The sequence below is a fragment of the Schistocerca serialis genome, chromosome 3 (genome assembly GCF_023864345.2).
Source record: "Schistocerca serialis cubense isolate TAMUIC-IGC-003099 chromosome 3, iqSchSeri2.2, whole genome shotgun sequence".
NCBI classification, from domain to species: Eukaryota; Metazoa; Arthropoda; class Insecta; order Orthoptera; family Acrididae; genus Schistocerca; species Schistocerca serialis.
The window spans coordinates 558,360,364-558,381,932 of NC_064640.1; the positions used below are offsets into that span (position 1 = coordinate 558,360,364).

Genomic DNA, 21,569 nt, shown 5'->3' on the forward strand with positions numbered 1-21,569 from the left:
TTTTGGCAGTTTGCCAGTCTTCTTTGGGGTGACAGTCTGGTCACTGAGAAAATGAACAGGTGATCTTGAATTGTTCACTGACTTTACATAAGACCAATACTAGACAGCATGTTTCAACAGATCAGTCAGCAAAACTTTATTTTCAAATCCACTGATTGCTTCTCGTATTATCCTCTTTGAGTTCAATTTGGTGTTGCTCAACTTCTGTTTGTCAATAAACTTTCAATTTCCTTAAATCAGTGATGAAGTTCTCTCTGCTTTTGTAGCAACTTTCTAACATGGCTATTGATCCACAGTGGGTCTTTCTCATACTTCACAACTTTGCTCATCTCATACACATCTGAACCATATTGTACATTATCCATTTGTGCTAAACATCATCTCCAGAGATAAGTTTTTGAAGTTGACTGCTCAGATAATCTGCTATCTGTTTGCTGCTAAACTTGATCAACAAAAATATTTTCTAATCTTTCTTAACATTCCTTTTAACACCTGTAATCAATGATGCTGTATCCTTTTTATTATTGAGTCCCTCCTCTACATTAACGGATTTAAAAAGTTCATATATATTAGTTACCTGGTGACCTGAGCTGATTTATTTAACTACATGACTCATTTATTTAACTAACTACTCATAATTCTGAGACTACACATTCAGAATAATATCACATAAATCAGTTTCTGAGACATCAGCTTTAATCTCATGAATTTCATATTCAATATCTGACAAACTGAAGTCTTCTCCTATTACAAGAACATGATTGAGGAATTTAACCATGATATTCCACAAAGTATTCTCTGAAGTGCTGTCACTACAGTGCCTGAGGCAAGTGGTTTATAAAAGCATCCAATTAGCACATTTGACCCACCTTAGATGCTTACCTTCACCCTGATTAATTTATATTAGTAATTGTAGTATTGGTAACCTCATTACAGGTGCTGAGTCACTAATGGCTAAAATACACCAGTGTCTAATCTTTTCTTGCAAGTATACATTATAATATATATACATTAAGCCAGCACTGTTGACATTATACCTATCTTTGCAATATACATTCCTCTTGGAATTTATGATATCACTGCTATCCACTTTAGGTTTCAGGAAACTTTCCGGTCATGGTACTACTAGTGCATAATTAACTTCAGTAAGAGACATTAATTCTTGCAACTTACAATGGATGCTCCTGCTGTTAAGTCATAGCAAATATACATTTTCTCTTTCTGATTTGTAAAGATAAATGCTGTCCTCTGTGATTATCATGCCTGACATGTTCCTTTCTCCAACTAAGGTATCATCAAAACAAAGGTGGATTTCCTCTAAGAAGGAAAGAAAGAAATCAATCTAATGAGCAAACCACATATACTCTGCCACCTGAAGAGCTGCTTCCTTAATGTGGAGTACACTGACCTATTGGGTGAGACCTTCTATTTTCCATGTGACTGTTGAGATCAAAATAATCTGCATCTGATATTCGCACAGAACCATCTCAGCATTTGGTTTAAGACTTTCATTTGGTTCCAAACCAGAGGACTGTGATCAGTTTTGAGTATAATGCCACAAATAGTGAACCACGCCACCACCATGCATGTGAGACTAACTGTTAAGGCAAGCGCCATTTGTGCAAACATGAACTATGACTTGCACCCAGTGCATTCAGTAGTTTGCATTAGAGGCTCTTCTACATCTCAGATGAGACCTCCTGGGTCAAGGGATGGGTGTGGGGGGTGGAGGGGAGGGGTGGGGTGGGGGTGGGGGGGGAGACGCGATGCACCACACATTCAAATTGGATGTAAATTGGTAGATGTGATGTAAATGTACAGACAAACAAATGATTACAATTTCAGAAAAAAATAGGTCGATTTATTCAAGAGAAAGAACTTCACAAATTGAGCAAGTCAATAATATGTTGGTCCACCTCTGGCCCTTATGCAAGCAGTTGTCAACTTGGAATTGATTAATAGAGTGGTTGGATGTCATCCTGAGGGATGTCATGCTAAATTCTGTCCAACTGACATGTTAGATCGGCAAAATCCTGAGCTGGCTGAAGGGCCCTGCCCATAATGCTCCAAATGTTCTCAACTGGGGAGAAATCTGGTGACCTTTCTGGCCAAGGTAGGGTTTGGAAAGCATAAAGACAAGCATCAGAAACTCTTGCTGTGTGCAGGCAAACTGGTCAGATCATGCGTACCACGAGGCACAACAACATCAGGGTATCACACGTGAGGAATATGAAGCAGCAGCTGATAAACAAAAAAAGGAAAACCAAGACATTATATGTAACACTTTCCTACCATATAGTAAGGTAACCAATTAACCAGTACTCAAGCAGTGACAGTACTGCCCTGGCGCACACTGAGTACTACTGCAACGCAACAGCACTGCCCAGTCACTGTGAGAGTATTGATTATTCTTCGTGTTTTACTCATCCTAAACTCTTGGCTAAAATGGATATCACACTACATTAATTCAAGATCACTTAAGTGAATGGCCATGTAAAATCCCATTTTAAAGATAATTTTGTTTGCAATGGGAAACAATGACACTTTCTGCTGACACTGTGTGTCACCTGAAAGAGATGATGAGCAGTACGTGTCTGGGCTGACTCCAGCCACACATTACAAAAATGAAATTGCAAATATTTGATGAAACACAAGAGAAAATGCGCTACCAACTCTTAGGAGGGGCACTCGTATATATCTCTAGGACGAGTAAAAATTCCTTACAAATGTCCCTGCATGACTCTTTATTGGTAATCTCTTTCATTATCTCCATTGCTCATTTTCTACTTTAAATTGTTATTTTGCAAAACTTGCATTTCTGTAGAACATCATAACATATGGATAACAGGCTATGATAGGCAGCACACACATAAAGGGAATTTTTAGCATTAAACAGCCAAGTTCACAATTATGAAATAAAAAGTACAAATGGTTTTCATGGAGACACTTGTTGATGTGAGCTCAGCAAAGAGCAACAATAATTGTGTCAGTGTTCAATACAGCATAAGTTCTTTAATTTTTTTGTACACAATTAATATGTGTCTTCTGCGTACTATACAGTGTGTTTATTTTACATTGGAACAACTAAATATCTCCAAAAATATGCATCACATGAAAAAATATTTCATATGAAAAGTTAATATTTGTAAAGGGGACATCTGTTTGTGCTAAAACTGCTCCCCCCCACCCCCCCCCCCCCTCCTCCCCCCAACATGCCCAGCCCAACTTTTCGTTTTCAAAGGGAACTCACCATTATTAATGTAGATTTGGATTCTATACCAAAAATACCTGAGGTTTACCCAAAACATATGGCCATTCATGGTAGATGGCGCTGTGATTGACAAAATTCCATTTTTCCAGTTACTGCAATTAAGAACCGATGCATTTGATTCTACATAACATTTGTGATAAAAACATAATTTTTTTTGTTCTAAACAGCTGATGATTTGTTAATTAAGTTTTGCAAATTTTATTGTACAAATAAACTTTTATAGTTAGACATTTAAACTTTGGCAAATACACTACTTTTAACACAATTTAGTTTCCAGTTCCATTCAGATTTGATTTCAATGAGTACCCAGGCCACTGGGATGCTCGATTTTGGGGCGTCCCTTCAAATGCTACCATCAGGGTTTCTGATCTCTGTGTGTTCTTCTACCCAACCACCATAATACCTGCACTGGCAACTACCAACGGAATGCAGTCCACAACCACTGTAAGGAAAACACTGACATATGCACCTGCCATAGATAAACATATACTGAGTGAACTCTTACATCCATTCCCCATTGCTCAGTGTCGTAGCATGCGGTGGATACCAACATGACGTTAGAGACTCTATAAGCATGAACACCAAACAACTTCCCACCACTCCCCTCTGAAGCCTTTACTGGCACATTAGAAATAACAGAGGTTTTATCTGTAGAAGAGAAAATCAAAATAATTTTAATTTATGGTGAGGCTGCAAGAAATTTGGATGCCACTGTTACTCTTTATGCTGAACATTTTGCTGATAGGTCAAAATATTGTATAACTATTTATTGCGTTGCAAAACAATTTGCTACCTACAGAAGTTTGAAGTCTAATAAAAGAACTTGTAGAGCAACTGTTATGGGCAATAGCAATGATGAAATTGCAGTACTAGCTGCAGTGGCTTATACTCTACATGTGACTACCTGAGAAATATCTCACCATTCAGGGATTGCTCACACAAGTGTTTGGGCGATCCTAAAACACAAATGCCACAAATGCCCTCACTATCGTATCTCCATAAGTCAAGAACTTCATGGGAATGATTTTTAGAATCGGATGGGGGTGTTGTAATTGGGCACTCAGGCAATTACAATGAGATCCACAAATCTTTTGTTGAGTGATGTTCACAGACGAGTCAACTTTTACAAACCATGGCAAAGTTAATCGTCATAACATGCATTAAGGGAGTGTGGAAATCCCGACCTGGATGCACGAAGTTGATCATTAGTGTCTTTGGTCTGTTAATGTTTGGTGCGGTACCATAGGTGACAAAAGAATCAGCCCCTTATTTTTGGAAGGCACATCGAATGGAGAAAGATGTTATAAGTTATTGCAAGAAGAGATACCAATTCTGTTGGAAGATGCCTCCATGTAGTGCGACAAAGCATGTTGTTTCAATATGATGGTTGTCTGATACATAACTCTGCAATAGCTGAAGCTGCATTAAATCACAATTTCAGTAGTTGCTTGATTGGAAGAAGCGCTCCATTAAAGTGACCTGCCAGATCACCTGACCTTACATCTACAGCTATATGGATGCTCTGCAACTCACGTTTATGTGCCTGGCAGAGGGTTCATTGAACCACTTTCACAATTCTCTATCATTTCAATCTCGTACAGTGCACGGAAAGAACGCACACCTCCATTTCCGTACGAGCTCTGGTTTCCCTCATTTTATCGTGGTGATCGTTTCTTGCTATGTAGGTCAGTTGCAACAAAATATTTTCGCATTTGGAGGAGAAAGTTGGTGATTGGTATTTCATGAGAAGATTCCGTCGCAATGAAAAACGTATTTCCTTTAATGATGTCCAGCCCAAATCCTGTATCATTTCTGTGACACTCTCCCCCATATTTTGTGATAATACCAAATGTGCTGCCCTTCTTTGAACTTTTTCGATTCACTCCATCAGTCCTATCTGGTAAGGATCACACACCGCACAGCAGTATTCTAAAAAGAGGATGGACAAGCATAGTGTAGGTAGTCTCCTTAGTAGATCTGTTACATTTTCTAAGTGTCCTGCCAATAAAACGCAGTCTTTGGTTAGCCTTCCCCACAACATTTTCTATGTGTTCCTTCCAGTTTAAGTTGTTCTTAATTGTAGTACCTAGGTTTTAGTTGAATTTATAGCTTTTGGATTAGAATGATCTATCATGTAACTGAAGTTTAACAAATTCCTTTTAGCACTCATGTGGATGACTTGACACTTTTCATTATTTGGCCGAGCGGTTCTAGGCGTTACAGTCTGGAACCGCGCGACCGCTACGGTCACAGGTTCAAATCCTGCCTTGGGCATGGATGTGTGTGATGTCCTTAGGTTAGTTAGGTTTAAGCAGTTCTAAGTTCTAGGGGACTGATGACCTCAGAAGTTAAGTCCCATAGTGCTCAGAGCCATTTGAACCATTTTCGTTATTTAGGGTCAACTGCCAATTTTTGCACTATTCAGATATCTTTTCTAAATCATTTTGCAATTTCTTTTGATCTTCTGATGACTTTATTAGTCGATAAATGACAGCTTCATCTGCAAACAACCTAAGATGGTTGCTCAGATTGTTTCCCAAATCGTTTATATAGATAAGGAACAGCAAAGGGCCTATAACACTACCTTGAGGAATGCCAGAAATCACTTCTGTTTTACTAGTTGACTTTCCATCAATTACTAAGAACTGTGACCTTTCTGACAGGAAATCAACAATAGTCACATAACTGAGACGATATTCCATAAGCACGCAATTTCACTACAAGCTACTTGTGTGGTACAGTATCAAAAACCTTCTGGAAATCCAGAAATACAGAATCAATCTGAAATCCCTTGTCAAAAGCACTCAACACATCATGTGAATAAAAGAGCTAGCTGAGTTTCACATGAACGATGTTTTCTAAACCCATGTTGACTGTGTGTCAATAGACAGTTTTCTTCGAGGCAACTCATAGTGTTTGAACACGATATATGTTCCAAAATCCTGCTGCATATTGACATTAATGATATGGACCTGTAATTTAATGTATTACTCCTACTACCTTTCTTGAATACTGGTGTGACCTGTCAACTTTCCAGTCTTTGGGTACGGATCTTTCGTCGAGCGAACGGTTGGATGTGAGTGTTAAGTATGGAGCTAATGCATCAGCATACTCCAAAAGGAACCTAATCGGTATACAGTCTGGACCAGAAGACTTGCTTTTATTAAGTGATTTAAGTTGCTTCACTACTCCGAGGATATTTACTTCTACGTTACTCATGTTGGCAGCTTCCGTCTCCAGAATTTTTCTTGTGAGGTTATGTTAAGGACAAAATATATTATGCAGAAATATTAACTATCTGAAAGGGTGAGAGGCAAGGGAATCACCAAATCCAAGCATCACGATGGGAATAGAAAACTATTACAACCATGTAGTCATTCCTCAATCACACTAAAAATACTTTATTAACAAGACACTTAAATGTCTAACCATAATAGTTTTACTGCACAATCTAATTTGCAAAACTAAATTTAATTTTTAACATAAAATCAACTTTTTAGAACAAAGAAGTTTACATTTTTATCACAAATGTAATGTAGAATCAAATACATTGGTTCTTAATTGCAATAACTGGAAAACTGAATTTTGTCAATTACAGTGCCACCTACCATGAATGGATAAATGTTTTGGGTAAACCCTAGCTAGGTATATTTTTGGCATAGAATCTGAATCTGCGATAAAAATGAGGGTTCCCATTTGAAAACAAAAAGTTGACCTCCTTGGGGGAGAGGGGCTTAGGTGTGGCCAGTTTTAGCACAAACATATGGCCCCTTTGAAAATATTAGCTTTTCATCTGGGATTTTTTTATATGATGTGTATTTTTGGAGTTATTTAGTTGTTTCAAGTTAAAACAAACATCCTGTACATCTCTTTCCATGCAATCCATATCACTGTCTAAAGGGTCACAGGATGAATAAATATTATTATTTATAGTGAAGTTATACAGTCCACACTGAAATCACAAATGACACTAATGTAATATGACTTATTCATGCTCTCTTTTAAAGAGAGTTACAAGGTATTACATACCTCATGCCTAAATAGTCTCCATATATTCAAGACAATACGACCAACGATCTTTATCTCAGCTGAAAATTCAACCATGTCCCCATCTGTGTCATTGTCCCTCAGTTTACTCTCCTTGACTGCAGTTGGTACACGTGAGATTTCTGGGCATAAGTTCATCTCGAGTGTAAATGCTCGTTTGAACACATAACCCCAAGACAACATTTCTACCTGAAAAATAATGGGAAGCTTTCAAAGAAGTATTTAGTTCTTTTTTCGACATAAAATTAGTTGAAAATATTATGATTCACTGACCACAGTAAAGAAAAATGACTAACTTGTGTATGAAATAAAAGGTGGCCCTTAAAAGCAGGCATGTTCATTATAAAAGAGCATATAAAGTTTTCCTTGGAGTAGTAGTGCTGCTTCGTGATATTATGTAACATTATACACTAAAAGGACATTTTCACATTTTTGTACAGTTTCTAAAGATATCTACTGTGGTACTGTAAATAATTAAACTTGTGTTATACTGTATATGAACTAAATAGACAAGAAATTTATGGAATATTGCAATGAGTACCTATCAAGAGGTCAAAATGGGGTATTTTAGTTCTTTTGTTACATGATCGTATCTGCCACTGCTACATTTATTGTTGTGTGTGTGTGTGTGTGTGTGTGTGTGTGTGTGTGTGTGTGTGTAGCTTGCATCAGTGCGAGTTGAAAATACAACAGTAGGAACAAATATGTCAGTATAGGCATATACTATACATCATTAGGGTGGACTGCAAAATATTTATTTCTTTATGTTGTAGGAAAGTTCTTGCAGAATATAAATACTTTTCGGTTAATGAAGACCACTCAGCAATAAACAGAAGCATTGAATTGTCAATAGGCACACACAAAAGAAAGAAACTTGCTAGTTTTTGGAGTTATGCTTTGCAACTCATCATAGGATAACTCGGAAAGCTAGTAAGTTTTTTTCTTTTGTGTGTGTCTGTCAACAACTCAATGCTCAGTGGCCTCTTTTAATCCAAAAGTATTACTTTATTTACATTTTCTTTGCCTTGAGTCATCACAATGATGACTTTTGCAAATTTCAGAAATAATAGTATGACAATAATTATACTTACAAATTATATTATATACAGCAACTGTTGCATCTTACATCTGTTTTATACATTTATTATGTTACTGTTTTATGTTACAGTCGGTGTCTTAAAATTCACTGAATGAATATAAACATTTTTCTATCAGAAAAAATTTTAATTCTGTGTTAAAACTAGTCTCTGTACATGTCCTTTGAGAGTTTAGTAGTTTGTTAAACCAAATCAAACCAATGATGTATGGGCTTATATCTGTCATTTTTCAAGCTGTTCTTATCGAGAAATAATAGTATTTTGTCCTGTTATTGTGATCACGTACATCACTGCACTTAATAACTTCCACAGGTTGACTCATAAAAATGCAATTAATTTAAATATGTATAAAGAATATATTGCAAAGTATTTGTGGTTCACGAACACGTCATGGCATGAATCTCTGTGACCTATCAAATGTATAAGCCTTCATGCATATTTCTGTAACAGCAGTATTCTTTTTAAGTGGACATCAGCTCCACAGCCCCATAGTTTGTTCCCATAATTAAGTAAGGGATAAATCAGTCCATAATATACTATTTTCAATGTTTGGCTAGGAAGTATCTTTGAGAGCTAAGCTGAAGTAAGAAACTGCTGAGTTTTCCACACAAACAATTTACAAGGTTTGTCCACTGCAAATTTTCGTCAACATACACCACCAGAAATGTAAGTGTCACTGTTTACATTTTATTCATCTGAGAGAACAATATGCCAGTACCTTTAATCATGTGAATAATATAGGTGATATATCCATGGGTGTGGTACTATCATTTGTATCTTGATGCAATTTTTGGCAGCTACAGGAATGTTGTATTCTGTGCACAGGAAAGTGGATCAGGTTATTCAGAATGAATGGTAATGAATGTTGCTATGGGGAATTTGTCTAGATCACAAATTTGCCCATCCACATGGTGGAGGTGGCACCATGGACTGTTGCAATATGCTAGGAGTTCAAGTTTCTCCATGCAACACACAGGTCAGAAAGACTTTTGCAGACAGTGCTGAAATTCAAGAGGTATTAACGAAGTGGCTGACAGAACTGGCAGAACACTTCTACAGTAATGGTATATATTTGAACAGTCCATACCCTGGCCCATAAAATGTACATGTACACGCCAAGTTAATTATAAAATAATAATTATGAAGGTCTGAATTTTTACATTCCAGCCAGTCCTCAGACTTAGAAGTTTAGTGCTCTAACAAGGATAAGCAAGGTAACTACAACATTGTCAGAAGTATGAACATATCACTTTACTTTATTCTGAGAGCAGTTTCGATAGCATTATTGTCACCTGGTGAGTCTAACAACACATCATCTTGGTTTAGTGAGTGTACAAAGATGTATAAACTGACAATACCCGCGTTAAAAGTTTGGTAGAAAAACCTTATGTAATTGAGTTTACTGTTATTATCTGCCATGAATAATTAAGTATTAAGTAATTGTATAATTGTATACATATATCAGTATCTATATAATAGAAGGAAACATTCCACGTGGGAAAAATTATGTCTGCTTGTGTCTGTATGTGTGGACGGATATGTGCGTGTGTGCGAGTGTATACCTGTCCTTTTTTCCCCCTAAGGTAAGTCTTTCCGCTCCCGGGATTGGAATGACTCCTTACCCTCTCCCTTAAAACCCACTTCCTTTCGTCTTCCCCTCTCCTTCCCTCTTTCCTGATGAGGCAACAGTTTGTTGCGAAAGCTTGAATTTTGTGTGTATGTTTGTGTTTGTTTGTGTGTCTATCGACCTGCCAGCGCTTTCGTTCGGTAAGTTATATCAGTATCTACAAACAGAAGCATAAAGTTTAATAATTTACCTGTATTAGAAACATTACAGATATGTATAAATTCACGTACATTACATTTACGTCTATCACTGGCAGAGATTAAGGCATTAAAAAAGGAAACAAAAGAAGATTGATTTTTTAAAAATCACACAGACAGACATTTGCCTAAAGTGAAGAAACGGACTGTTAATAAATTTTCACTACCTTTTCATTAGTTTCTGCTGGTGATAAATTGTCCAAAGCAAATATTTTTTTTTTTAAAATACAGTATTACAGTGTATTCATTTGAGTGAAAAATTACACAATATGATTGTTTTAAGAAATTTCATAAACAAATAGATTTTTTGAAATGTCTTTCATACCTGACTTACGCTATTAAACAATATGTACCAACATAAAAAAAATAATTGATATAAATACCATATTTGTGCAAGGCCCTCATATGTAAACAGTGTTTGTACAGAAACAATTAAAATGTGAATATAAATTATTATTTTCTGTAATTTTAAGCTTTATGTGCATCAAAACTATCTAATCAAAGCAATTCTTTACATTAACAGAGTAATGGAAAGTCCTTCATCTACACCTACATCTACATGATTACTCTGCAATTCACATTTAAGTGCTTGGCAGAGGGTTCATCGAACCACAATCATACTATCTCCCTACCATTCCACTCCTGAACAGCGCGCGGGAAAAACGAACACCTAAACCTTTCTGTTCGAGCTCTGATTTCTTTTATTTTATTTTGATGATAATTCCTACCTATGTAGGTTGGGCTCAACAAAATATTTTCGCATTCGGAAGAGAAAGTTGGTGACTGAAATTTCGTAAACAGATCTCGCCGTGACGAAAAACGTCTTTGCTTTAATGACTTCCATCCCAACTCGCGTATCATATCTGCCACACTCTCTCCATTACGTGATAATACAAAACGAGCTGCCCTTTTTTGCACCATTTCGATGTCCTCCATCAATCCCACCTGGTAAGGATCCCACACCACGCAGCAATATTCTAACAGAGGACGAACGAGTGTAGTGTAAGCTGTCTCTTTAGTGGACATGTTGCATCTTCTAAGTGTCCTGCCAATGAAACGCAACCTTTGGCTCACCTTACTCACAATATTATCTATGTGGTCCTTCCAACTTAAGTTGTTCGTAATTTTAACACCCAGGTACTTAGTTGAATTGACAGCCTTGAGAATTGTACTATTTATCAAGTAATCGAATTCCAACGGATTTCTTTTGGAACTCATGTGGATCACCTCACACTTTTTTTTTTATTTAGCGTCAACTGCCACCTGCCACACCATACAGCAATCTTTTCTAAATCGCTTTGCAACTGATACTGGTCTTTGAATGACCTTACTAGATGGTAAATTACAGCATCATCTGCGAACAACCTAAGAGAACTGCTCAGATTGTCACCCAGGTCATTTATATAGATCAGGAACAGCAGAGGTCCCAGGACGCTTCCCTGGAGAACACATGACATCACTTCAGTTTTACTTGATGATTGATGAAATGTATCTAACAACTCACTGAATAGTTGAAGTGCAGATTTGTCGATAGGCCCTTAAATAAGACTGAAATATTGCTAGTTTTTGAATGAACCCTTCTTCAGAACTATAGACTGGGCCCATGGATTGACAGGGAAACAGAGGAAGATGGAGACTGTGGAGAAAAGAAAAGGGTGTAAGTGTACCTTGTCTCCTTTTACCTCTCACCCACTCCATGAAACAACCCCTCACCCCAGCAGAGCTCTTGTGGTGGCACAGTGTAAGTTGTACATCTGTATGTTTACTGTACAGCTCTGAAGAAAAATTCATATGAAAGCTTGCAATGTTCTCAGTCTTGTTTATGTGGCTATCAAGAACTCAGCACCTCAACTATTTGGTGAGTTGCTACCTTTACTCCTTAAATTATTTATGATCCTCCTGAAGAAAAAATAATGATTGGGGATACCAAATGCATTCAATATTTATTCTTGTATACCATGAATTTCCTTAAATGTTAGGCGACTGGCAACTGATTCCCACTGACTAGATAAGCTGGTGCCAAAATATCCCAATTATGAAAATAAATAGAAGATCATACAAATAAATGTTCTGAAATTACTTGCCTTTACATTTATAATCACTTCTAAATTATTATTTGTCCCAAAATAATTTAAATCACAACAAATACTTCTGTTGAAGCAGAGTAACAAGTAAACAGCTAACTTTCAATATATTTTATAATCAAAGAGATGCACTATGTTTTCACCTCATATCCTGCCAAAATGTCTGGATCCCATGTTTTCACCAAGGTTATAAGTTCCTGCAGAAGGATTTTCTCATTTGGCACAATGCAGGCACTGCAATTAACAGCTGTTGATTTGAAAAGATGACTTCTGAATATTTCACTCTCTGAATCCACAGGAAATTTATTCACAGCAATAATCCCTGTACAAAAAGATCAGCTGTTAAGATAAATAATGTTATAACTGTCACTTATAATAAATTAAATGATTTCAGAAACTATAAAACTATTACACTTATACAACAAGAGTTAGAGTCAACATTAAATTTAAGCTGTACAGTACAATTATGTCACGACTGGGATACTATAAAACTTGATAGTGTTTTACAATTGAAGCCGGTCATTGTTTATTTCGCAGCATGATATTTCAACCGAACATTGTCAACCAAAAAAATTCTCTTTTTTAGGTATGTTGTTATACTTTCATAGAGTGGAGACATGGAGAAAATAAATTAACATAGTTTTCACGCATCTTAATTTACAGTAATACCCAGTTCTCTTTCAATACAGAAACATTTTGTTGCTTTTCATTCCTTCCTATTCTCTATTCATCAGTTTGAAAGACATTCTGGTATCAACTGATGGTAGTGTGGTGCTGCACTTTGATGAAAGCACTGGGTGACTCTGATGGATGGCAGTCACATGCCCATGTTCTTTGATAGCAAAACACATGGCGGAGTCCTTTGGGTAAGTGTGCTGGCTGTTTCTGCATTAACACACAGTGCAGGATTTTCTTACTTGTGCTATGTTTTGTGACCTATCACTAAGACAACTGTTAGTACTTCTACTAGAAGCTATATCTACATGATGTCACAGTTTTACTTATGTCACTGTTGCCCCTTTGTGTGTTGGTGGTGTGGAGTCTGCTTGTGATGACATCCCGTCAACTACTGACTGTAGGGATGACAGATGCACATTGTGGAACTAACAAGTCAATGTCAAAAACACATTTTGTCACTGATGCACTTTCAAAAGTCTGCACTATGTGGAGAACCTTGCTTAGACTAGGTTCAAACTCTGTAAAGAGTGCTAGCCCAAACTTCATACCTGCGAGCTGGATGCAGCATCACATCTCAAATTAATGATTTGGCATAAGACTTATTGCAGTGTCAGCAAAGAAAATTGCACTGTTGACTAAGACCTTGTGGATCGGGCAACCAGGATTTATGTGACAGGCTTGCTTTCTTCTGGCACTGGCTGAAACTTGGTACAGTAGTCACTACATGTGTCTGCATTTAAAATGAGTGGACAACAAATTGCACAACATGCCAAACAAGAAGATGTTAGGTTGTATAAGTTGTCAATATTTGAAAACCAGTTCATAAACTTAAACACTGGAACACAATAATGAAGCATTCTGAACATGAGTATAAGAAATATTACTAGCCTTGCAAAACAGCAGACACTACTGGCGGTATGTATTCCAAGCTTCCTTGAAATCGTCAAACACTGGAATGTAGCTGCTGACAACGCATTGTTGATGTTAATGGTGAAACATTATTCTGCTTTATTATTAATTTCAGCAGGTTGCTCTGTTGTTTCTGTAGTAATTCGAGCTCTATCTGAATTTGCTGTTGCTTTTGAGGATGTGTACTCTACAATTGTATCCCACCTGAGCAACAATAATATGCTTAGTGGACGACAATTTACAATTCAGAAGAATTGCTCAACTGAGAATGCCACTTACACAACCACTCACCAAATTTTACGAGCACTAGACTGTGTGAATCCCAATACTGCCCTGGATAAACTGAAGTTTTATGGAATTACATACAACCAATGGATAATGTCATTTCTGACCAAAAGATTGCAAAAAGTTACAGTTATAATTTAAACAATCTAAGCAAGAAGGATACCAGCTGCATCACCTATACCGCTCCCAAGAGGAAGACTGGAGACAGACATGCATAGAGAACTGCTGGTAACCAACCTGATGGCTGAAGACCTAAGAAGAAGAGGTACAGGATATTCTTCTGACTGGAAAGAAATCACTCGTGGGGTCCACAATGCTCAATCTTAGGTCCAATATCGTTTCTTATACATGTAAACGACCTTCCACCTAATATACAAGCAGAATTAGTCTTTTTAGGGAGCTACATCTACATCTACATCTACATCTACATTTATACTCCACACGCCACCCAACAGTGTGTGGCGGAGGGCACTTTACGTGCCACTGTCATTACCTCCCTTTCCTGTTCCAGTCGCGTATGGTTCACGGGAAGAACGACTGCCGGAAAGCCTCTGTGCACGTTCCAATCTCTCTAATTTTACATTCGTGATCTCCTCGGAAGGTATACGTAGGGGGAAGCAATATATTCGATACCTCATCCAGAAACGCACCCTCTCGAAACGTGGACAGCAGGCTACACCGCGATGCAGAGTGCCTCTCTTGCAGAGTCTGCCACTTGAGTTTGCTAAACATCTCCGTAACGCTATCACGCTTACCAAATAACCCTGTGACGAAATGCGCTGCTTTTCTTTGGATCTTCTCTATCTCCTCTGTCAACCCGACCTGGTACGGATCCCACACTGATGAGCAATACTCAAGTATAGGCGGAACGAGTGCTTTGTGAGCCACCTCCTTTGTTGATGGATTACATTTTCTAAGGACTCTCCCAATGAATCTCAACCCGGCACCCACCTTATCAACACTTATTTTTATATGATCCTTCCACTTCAAATCGTTCCGTACGCATACTCCCAAATATTTTACTGAAGTAACTGCTACCAGTGTTTGTTCCGTTATCATATAATCATACAGTAAAGGATCCTCCCTTCTATGTATTCGCAATACATTACATTTGTCTAGGTCAAGGGTCAGTTGCCACTCCCTGTACCAAGTGCCTATCCGCTGCAGATCTTCCTGCATTTCACTGCAATTTTCTAATGCTGCAACTTCTCTGTATACTACAGCATCATCCGTGAAAAGCTGCATGGAACTTCCGACACTATCTACTAGGTCATTTATATTTAAATTGCAAAAAGCAAAGCAAAGTCCCAAGTGGGAAAAGCACAAGTGACTCTTGTATTTAATAAGGATAAAAGAAAAGACCTGCAAAATTACAGACAAATGTCATTAACATTGGTTTGCTGCAGATTCCTTGAATATATTCTCAGTTCAAATACAATAAATTTCCTTGAGAGGGTAAAGCTTCTGTCTACAAATCAACATAATTTTAGAAAGCACACCTGTATGAAAGTTTGCTTGCCCTTTTCTCACAACATATCTTGTGGACTATGGATAAAGGCCTACAGGTGGATTCCATATTCCTCGATTTCAGCAAAGCCCAGTACGTTGTCCTTGATGGCGAGTGTCCATCAGAGATGAGGTTATCATGAGGACCACCCCAGGGAAGTGTGATAGGACCACTTTATTTTCTATATACATAAATGATCTGGTGGACAGTGCAAGCAGTAGTCTGTTGCCGTTTGCTGATGATGCTCTGGTGTACATGAAAGTGTCGTCATTGAGTGGCTGTTGGAGGATGCAACATGATTTAGACAAAATTTCTAGATGGTGCGATGAATGGCAGCTATTTCTAAATGTAGAAAAATGTAAGTTAATGCAGATGAGTAGGAAAAACAGACTCATAATGTTGAGCTACGGCATTAGTAGTGTGCTGCTTGACACAGTCATGTTGATTAAATATTGAGGTGTTATGTTGCAAAGCAATATGAAATGGAATGAGCATGTAAGGACTCTAGTAGCAAAGGTGAATGGTTGACTTTGGTTTATTGGGAGAATTTTAGGAAAGTATGGTTCATCTGTAAAGGACACCGCATACAGGACAATAGTGTGACTCACTGTTACGCACTGTTCGAGTGTTTGAGATCTGCACCGGGTCAAATTAAAGGAAGACATCGAAGCAGTTCAGAAGTGGGCTGCAAGATTTGTTACAGGTAGGTTCACGCAACATGCAAGTATTATGGAGACGCTTCGAGCACTCAGATGGGAATCACTAAAGGGAAGGTGACATTTTTTTTGAGTGTCACTACTAAGAAAATTTAGAGAACTAGCATTTGAGGTTGACTGCAGAACAGTTCTACTGCTGGCAACATATAAGATACGATTAGAGAGAGTAGGGCTGGTACGGAGGCATATAGTCATTTTTCCCTCACTCTATTTGCAAGTGGAACAGGAAATGGAATGACTAGTAGTGGTACAGGGTAACCTCCACAACCTCCACCGTGGACTGTACAGTGGCTTGATGAGTATGTATATAGATCTAGATGTAGATGTAGATGCATACAGCAACAGGAGAAAAAGTATGTAATCACTCTCAATTTGAAAAAGACACGATATATTCCATCCCGCACATCTAGAGGTACTAAACCAATGAAAAGTGTGACACATGGTGAGTAAATTATAACTAGGGTGGAAACTTCAAACTATTTAGGTGCCCAAATGGATGAAAATTTGAACTTTGGAATCCTAAAACAACTAGTTCAGCCACATTTGGACTTCAAATCATTGTAAATATTCAGGAGAGACAAATCAATAAGTGGACATAATTTGCATATTTTCATTCACAATGCCATATGGAATATTGTTCTGCGGTAACTCAGCTTTAAAAAGGAAGTGTTCATTGCTCAAAAATGTGCTGTCAGAATAATACATGGTGATGACATGTGATCATCTTGTAGACATCTACTTAAGGAGATATGCATTTTTAGTATTGCTCCAAAATACATTTATTCCTTCAAGAAATTTTTTGTAAGTAATCCAGCGCAGTTCAAAAGGAACAATGATGTACATAATCACAATGCCAGAAGACTAAATGACATTCATTACTCCACATTAACGTTGCCTTTAGCACCAAAAGGAGGTGCACAATGCTGTCACCAAAATTTTTGATCAATGATATAAACTGTCTGACAGACAGCATAGTGATATTTGAAAACAAATTGAAAAAAATTTCTTACTGGCAACTCTTTCTACTATCAGAATAATTTCTACTTTTGTAATTTGTGAATGTAAAATGACTCATTCCAAATCATTACCATTAATCGTACAAAGGATTGACGGAAAATGAAAGCAACTTATTGTAGCAGCAATAGCTTCTGCTGTCATCATTCAATAAACTTACTTTCCGTGATGGACTAACATGACTTTGTGGATTCAGTGTTTTAGCATCTTCCTACTTCTGTGTTGTAGCCTGACACTAACAAGGCTGTGCACCAAAATAGGCACTAAGTTGATGGCCAAGAATACATGTGAGAGAGAAAGAAGTAACTACAAGTAATGTGAGCCCAAAACAGGACTAATGAACAAAGATATACTTGTCTTACAACACAACAAATAATCAAGGAAAGTTTCAAAATCAGAATCAAGTTCCATAAATAAGATGTAAGAATTGTATTCAAAAACTGATACCTGGAAGCTTTAGTAATCATATATGAATCACAGATTCAACAGCTGAACCAATATTTATTTCCTGAGAAGGTCCAATGGCCATATCCACGTGAAGTGATAGCCGTGACCCCTGGAGTCGAGGCAGCTGAAAGCCGAATGATGTACCCTACAAATAATATCATCTCCACTCTCCATATCTCAAGGAGTGGCAGGATATTATAAGTGGAGTGCAGGTTCTGTTTACCAGCTTGTACGGAATCAAGCCACATTAACGACAGTCAACCGAGAAGACATCCTGTTGGTCAAATGATGATGCATGGAGACTGACGTAAGTGGAAGCTCATGGCTTCTAGGCCTGTCTTGTACTGGAGCTCTCAGAGATGCTACATTTACATCTACATTTAAATACATATCTGCAAGCCACTATATGGTGTATGGATGCTACATTTACATCTGCATTTAAATACATATCTGCAAGCCACCATACGTGCATGGCAGGGGGTACCTCATACTACTGCTAGTTATGCCTTTCCTGTTCCATTCACAAATGGATCAAGGGAAATATGACTATCTATATGATTCTGTATGACCCCTGAGTTCTCTTATTTTGTGTTTGAGGTCCTTATATGAAATGTATGTTAGTGGCAGTAGGATCATTCTGCAGCCTGCTGCAAATGTGGGTTCTCTAACCTATCTCAACACTGTTTCATGAAAAGATCATCATCTTCCCTCCAGGAACATCAATTTCAGTCCATTGAGAAATTTCTGTAACTTTCATGTGTTGATTGAACCTCTTGGTAACACATCTAAAAACATGCCTCTGAACTGCTTTGATGTCTCTCTTTAATGTGACCTGGTGGGGACTGTAAATACTTGAACAGTGCTCGAGAATGGATCACACAAGTGTTTTGTGTGTGGTCTCCTTTCTAGATGAGCTATTCGCCCGATACATCAAAGTCGACCATCCACCTTCATTACAACTGATCTTATGTGCTCAATCCATTTCACATCACTTTGTGATGAACATTACAGAATTGTTTTTCCCATTATTCTGTGTTAACTTACATTTTGCCTTTTTTAAGAGCAAACTGCCACTCATCAGAAAAAAACAGAAATTCTACACAAGTCAACTTGTATCCTCCTGTAGTCATTCAAAGGTGGCACTTTCCTGTACACTAAAACATCATCAACAAAACAATCACAGATCGCTACCCACACTATCTGACAGATCGTTTATGTATACAGAGAGCAATAGTGGTTCTGTCACACTTTCCCGGGGCACTCCTGATGATACCTTTGTCTCTGATGAACACTCTTTTTACAGGACAATGTAATGGGTTATAACCCATTCTGTATGCTTCAATGTTTGTCAACAGTGTCTTATGACATTATGTCAAACAACGTCTGCAAATTTAGAAATATGGAACCGGTCTGTTGCTCTTCACCAATAGTGTGCAAGACTAAGGACTAACTGAATTTTGCAAGAGCGATACTTTCAAATCCATGTTGGATCGTAGGCAGATGCTTTTTCTTTCTCAAGGAAATTTAAGTCATTTGAACTTAGAATATGTTCAAGAATTCTGTAGCAAACTGTTTGTGGGTTCATTCTTTTAGCATTCCTATAGATGGGAGTCACCCATGCGTTTTTAAAGTCGCTTGCAATTTTTAACTGAGTGAGATATTTGAATAAATGCAAGCGAAATATGGGCCAAATGCCAAAGAGTACTTTCTGTAAAGGCCAATTCATTTCCATCTGGACCTGGAAACCTACTAGTTTTCAACTCTTTCAGGTCCTTTTTACCACCAGGGATGCCAATTTGTACGTTCTCTATCTGGGAGTTTGTGTGTCTGTCAAACAGCAGTATTTCCACATAATTCTCCACTGCTAACAATTTTTAAAACATGAAATTTAAGACTTCATCTTGCCTTTCTACTGTCACATGTGACTGACCTATGAGTGACTGGATACAAACCTTCAGCCCACTTTGGTATTTTACTTAGGACCAGAATTTTCTGGGATTCTTGGGAAGCTCTTTCACTAAGGTACGGCGGTGGAGGTTGTCGTAGACTTCATGCATCAATCTTTTAATAGACATATGAATTTCTACAAATTTGTACATTATTTTTTGGAGGCTTCGTCCTGCCGTAGCTCTCAGTGGTTCACAACCCCACAACAGGCCACAGCAGTCCACCCATCCCACCATCGCCCCACACCGAACCCAGGGTTATTGTGCAGTTTGGCCCCCAGAGCAATGGACACCCCCCCCCCCCCCCTACCCCCCCGGAACATCTCACACCAGATGAGTGTAACCCCAAATTTGCATGGTAGAGTAATTATGGTGTATGCATACGTGGAGAAAGTGTTTGAGCAGCAGTCGCTGACATAGTGTAACTGAGGCAGAATAAGGGGAATCAGACTGCTTTCGCCGAGGCAGATGGAAAACCACCTTAAAAGCCATCCACAGGCTGGCTGGCACACCAGACCTCGACACTAATCCGCCGGGCACCAGCACACCTTCCAGTTCGGGAAGCAGCGCATTAGACGAAGTGGCTAGCTGGGTGGGCTTGCGTGTAATTACTCTATGTCTATCATATTGGAACTAACTTATATCCGCGCATTATCTAAGTGGGATGCTAACAACTGCTCATCTGGTATTTCTACCCTAAAAACTCTCCTAACCTTGTTGATATATTCATCAGCTTTAGCTATCATCATGGTTATGATTACATTGTGATTGCTAATCCTGTCTCTATATTGACACTGTCATTAAGGTCAGCCCTGTTTGTAGTTATGAGGTCTAAAATATTTTCAATGCCTGTGGGTCATTGCATTAATTGCTCATGATAGTTTTTGGATAAAGCATTCAGAACTTCTTCACAAGGCTGTATGTACCACTTGCAATGATTCCACAGACATCTCAATCCTGTAATCAGTAGGCTAACATTGGTTCCAACTGATACTGTAAGATCAGGGTACATTTGCACTACTGAGCGTAAACATTCTTTGAATGATTTTACAATTGTTACAGCAATGAATTCATCTATGCCACTTTAGCATTTCCAGATAACTTTGCAATCATACTCAATTTCAACCATGATAGACATATTATTTCTGCCAACTGCAAATGAACACTCCCCCTTCTATGATGTCTAAGCTGTCTTTTTGATATACTTTCCTTGTCTCACTAAACATTTCAAAGATTTCCACTATGGGTTTCTTCTAGCTCTTGGTTTCAAGTATAATTTGAGTCCAACAGATTTTTTGGAAGACGGCAAATTCAGGGAACTTGTAATAAGTGCTTTGGCAATTTACTGTTAAAATCTTGACATTCAAACTGTTTCTTCTTCATAATCAATCTGCTTTTTCTCTCTGTGTACTGACTGGTGGCTGTTCATCAGAGGACCTTAAATTATCACTTGGTCTAAAAAAAAAAAAAAAAGCCGCCCATGTGCACTCCACATGTACTCTGCTGTCTGAGTAACTGCTGCTTCTGTATGGTGCACCACTGACCTACCTAAGGGGCCCCTTGTCGCAGCCCTACTGTAAACCAAGCTTTTTATCAGGTACTTTCTCATGAATCTTGCTGATTCCAGTTGTTCCCTGTGGGGAAGTCACCGGAGAAAATGACAAGCTAGCTATTGATATTACAAATCTTTTGGGTGATCCCTCTGAACATCATTATGGAATAAAGGACAGGAACCAATTTATGC

General features: G+C 38.0%; 1 protein-coding gene across 1 annotated transcript in view; it reads right to left on the reverse strand.

Moving 5' to 3' along the window:
• The window catches only part of LOC126470455 (DNA polymerase zeta catalytic subunit), a 231,430-nt gene that overhangs the window by 92,734 nt on the left and 117,127 nt on the right, over window positions 1-21,569 (reverse strand). The window contains exons 16-17 of the mRNA XM_050098304.1: window positions 12,467-12,645; window positions 7,301-7,507 (exon numbers count right to left, since the gene is read on the reverse strand). Coding sequence (XP_049954261.1) covers window positions 7,301-7,507; window positions 12,467-12,645 — 386 coding nt within the window. The remainder of the gene's footprint in view (window positions 1-7,300; window positions 7,508-12,466; window positions 12,646-21,569) is intronic.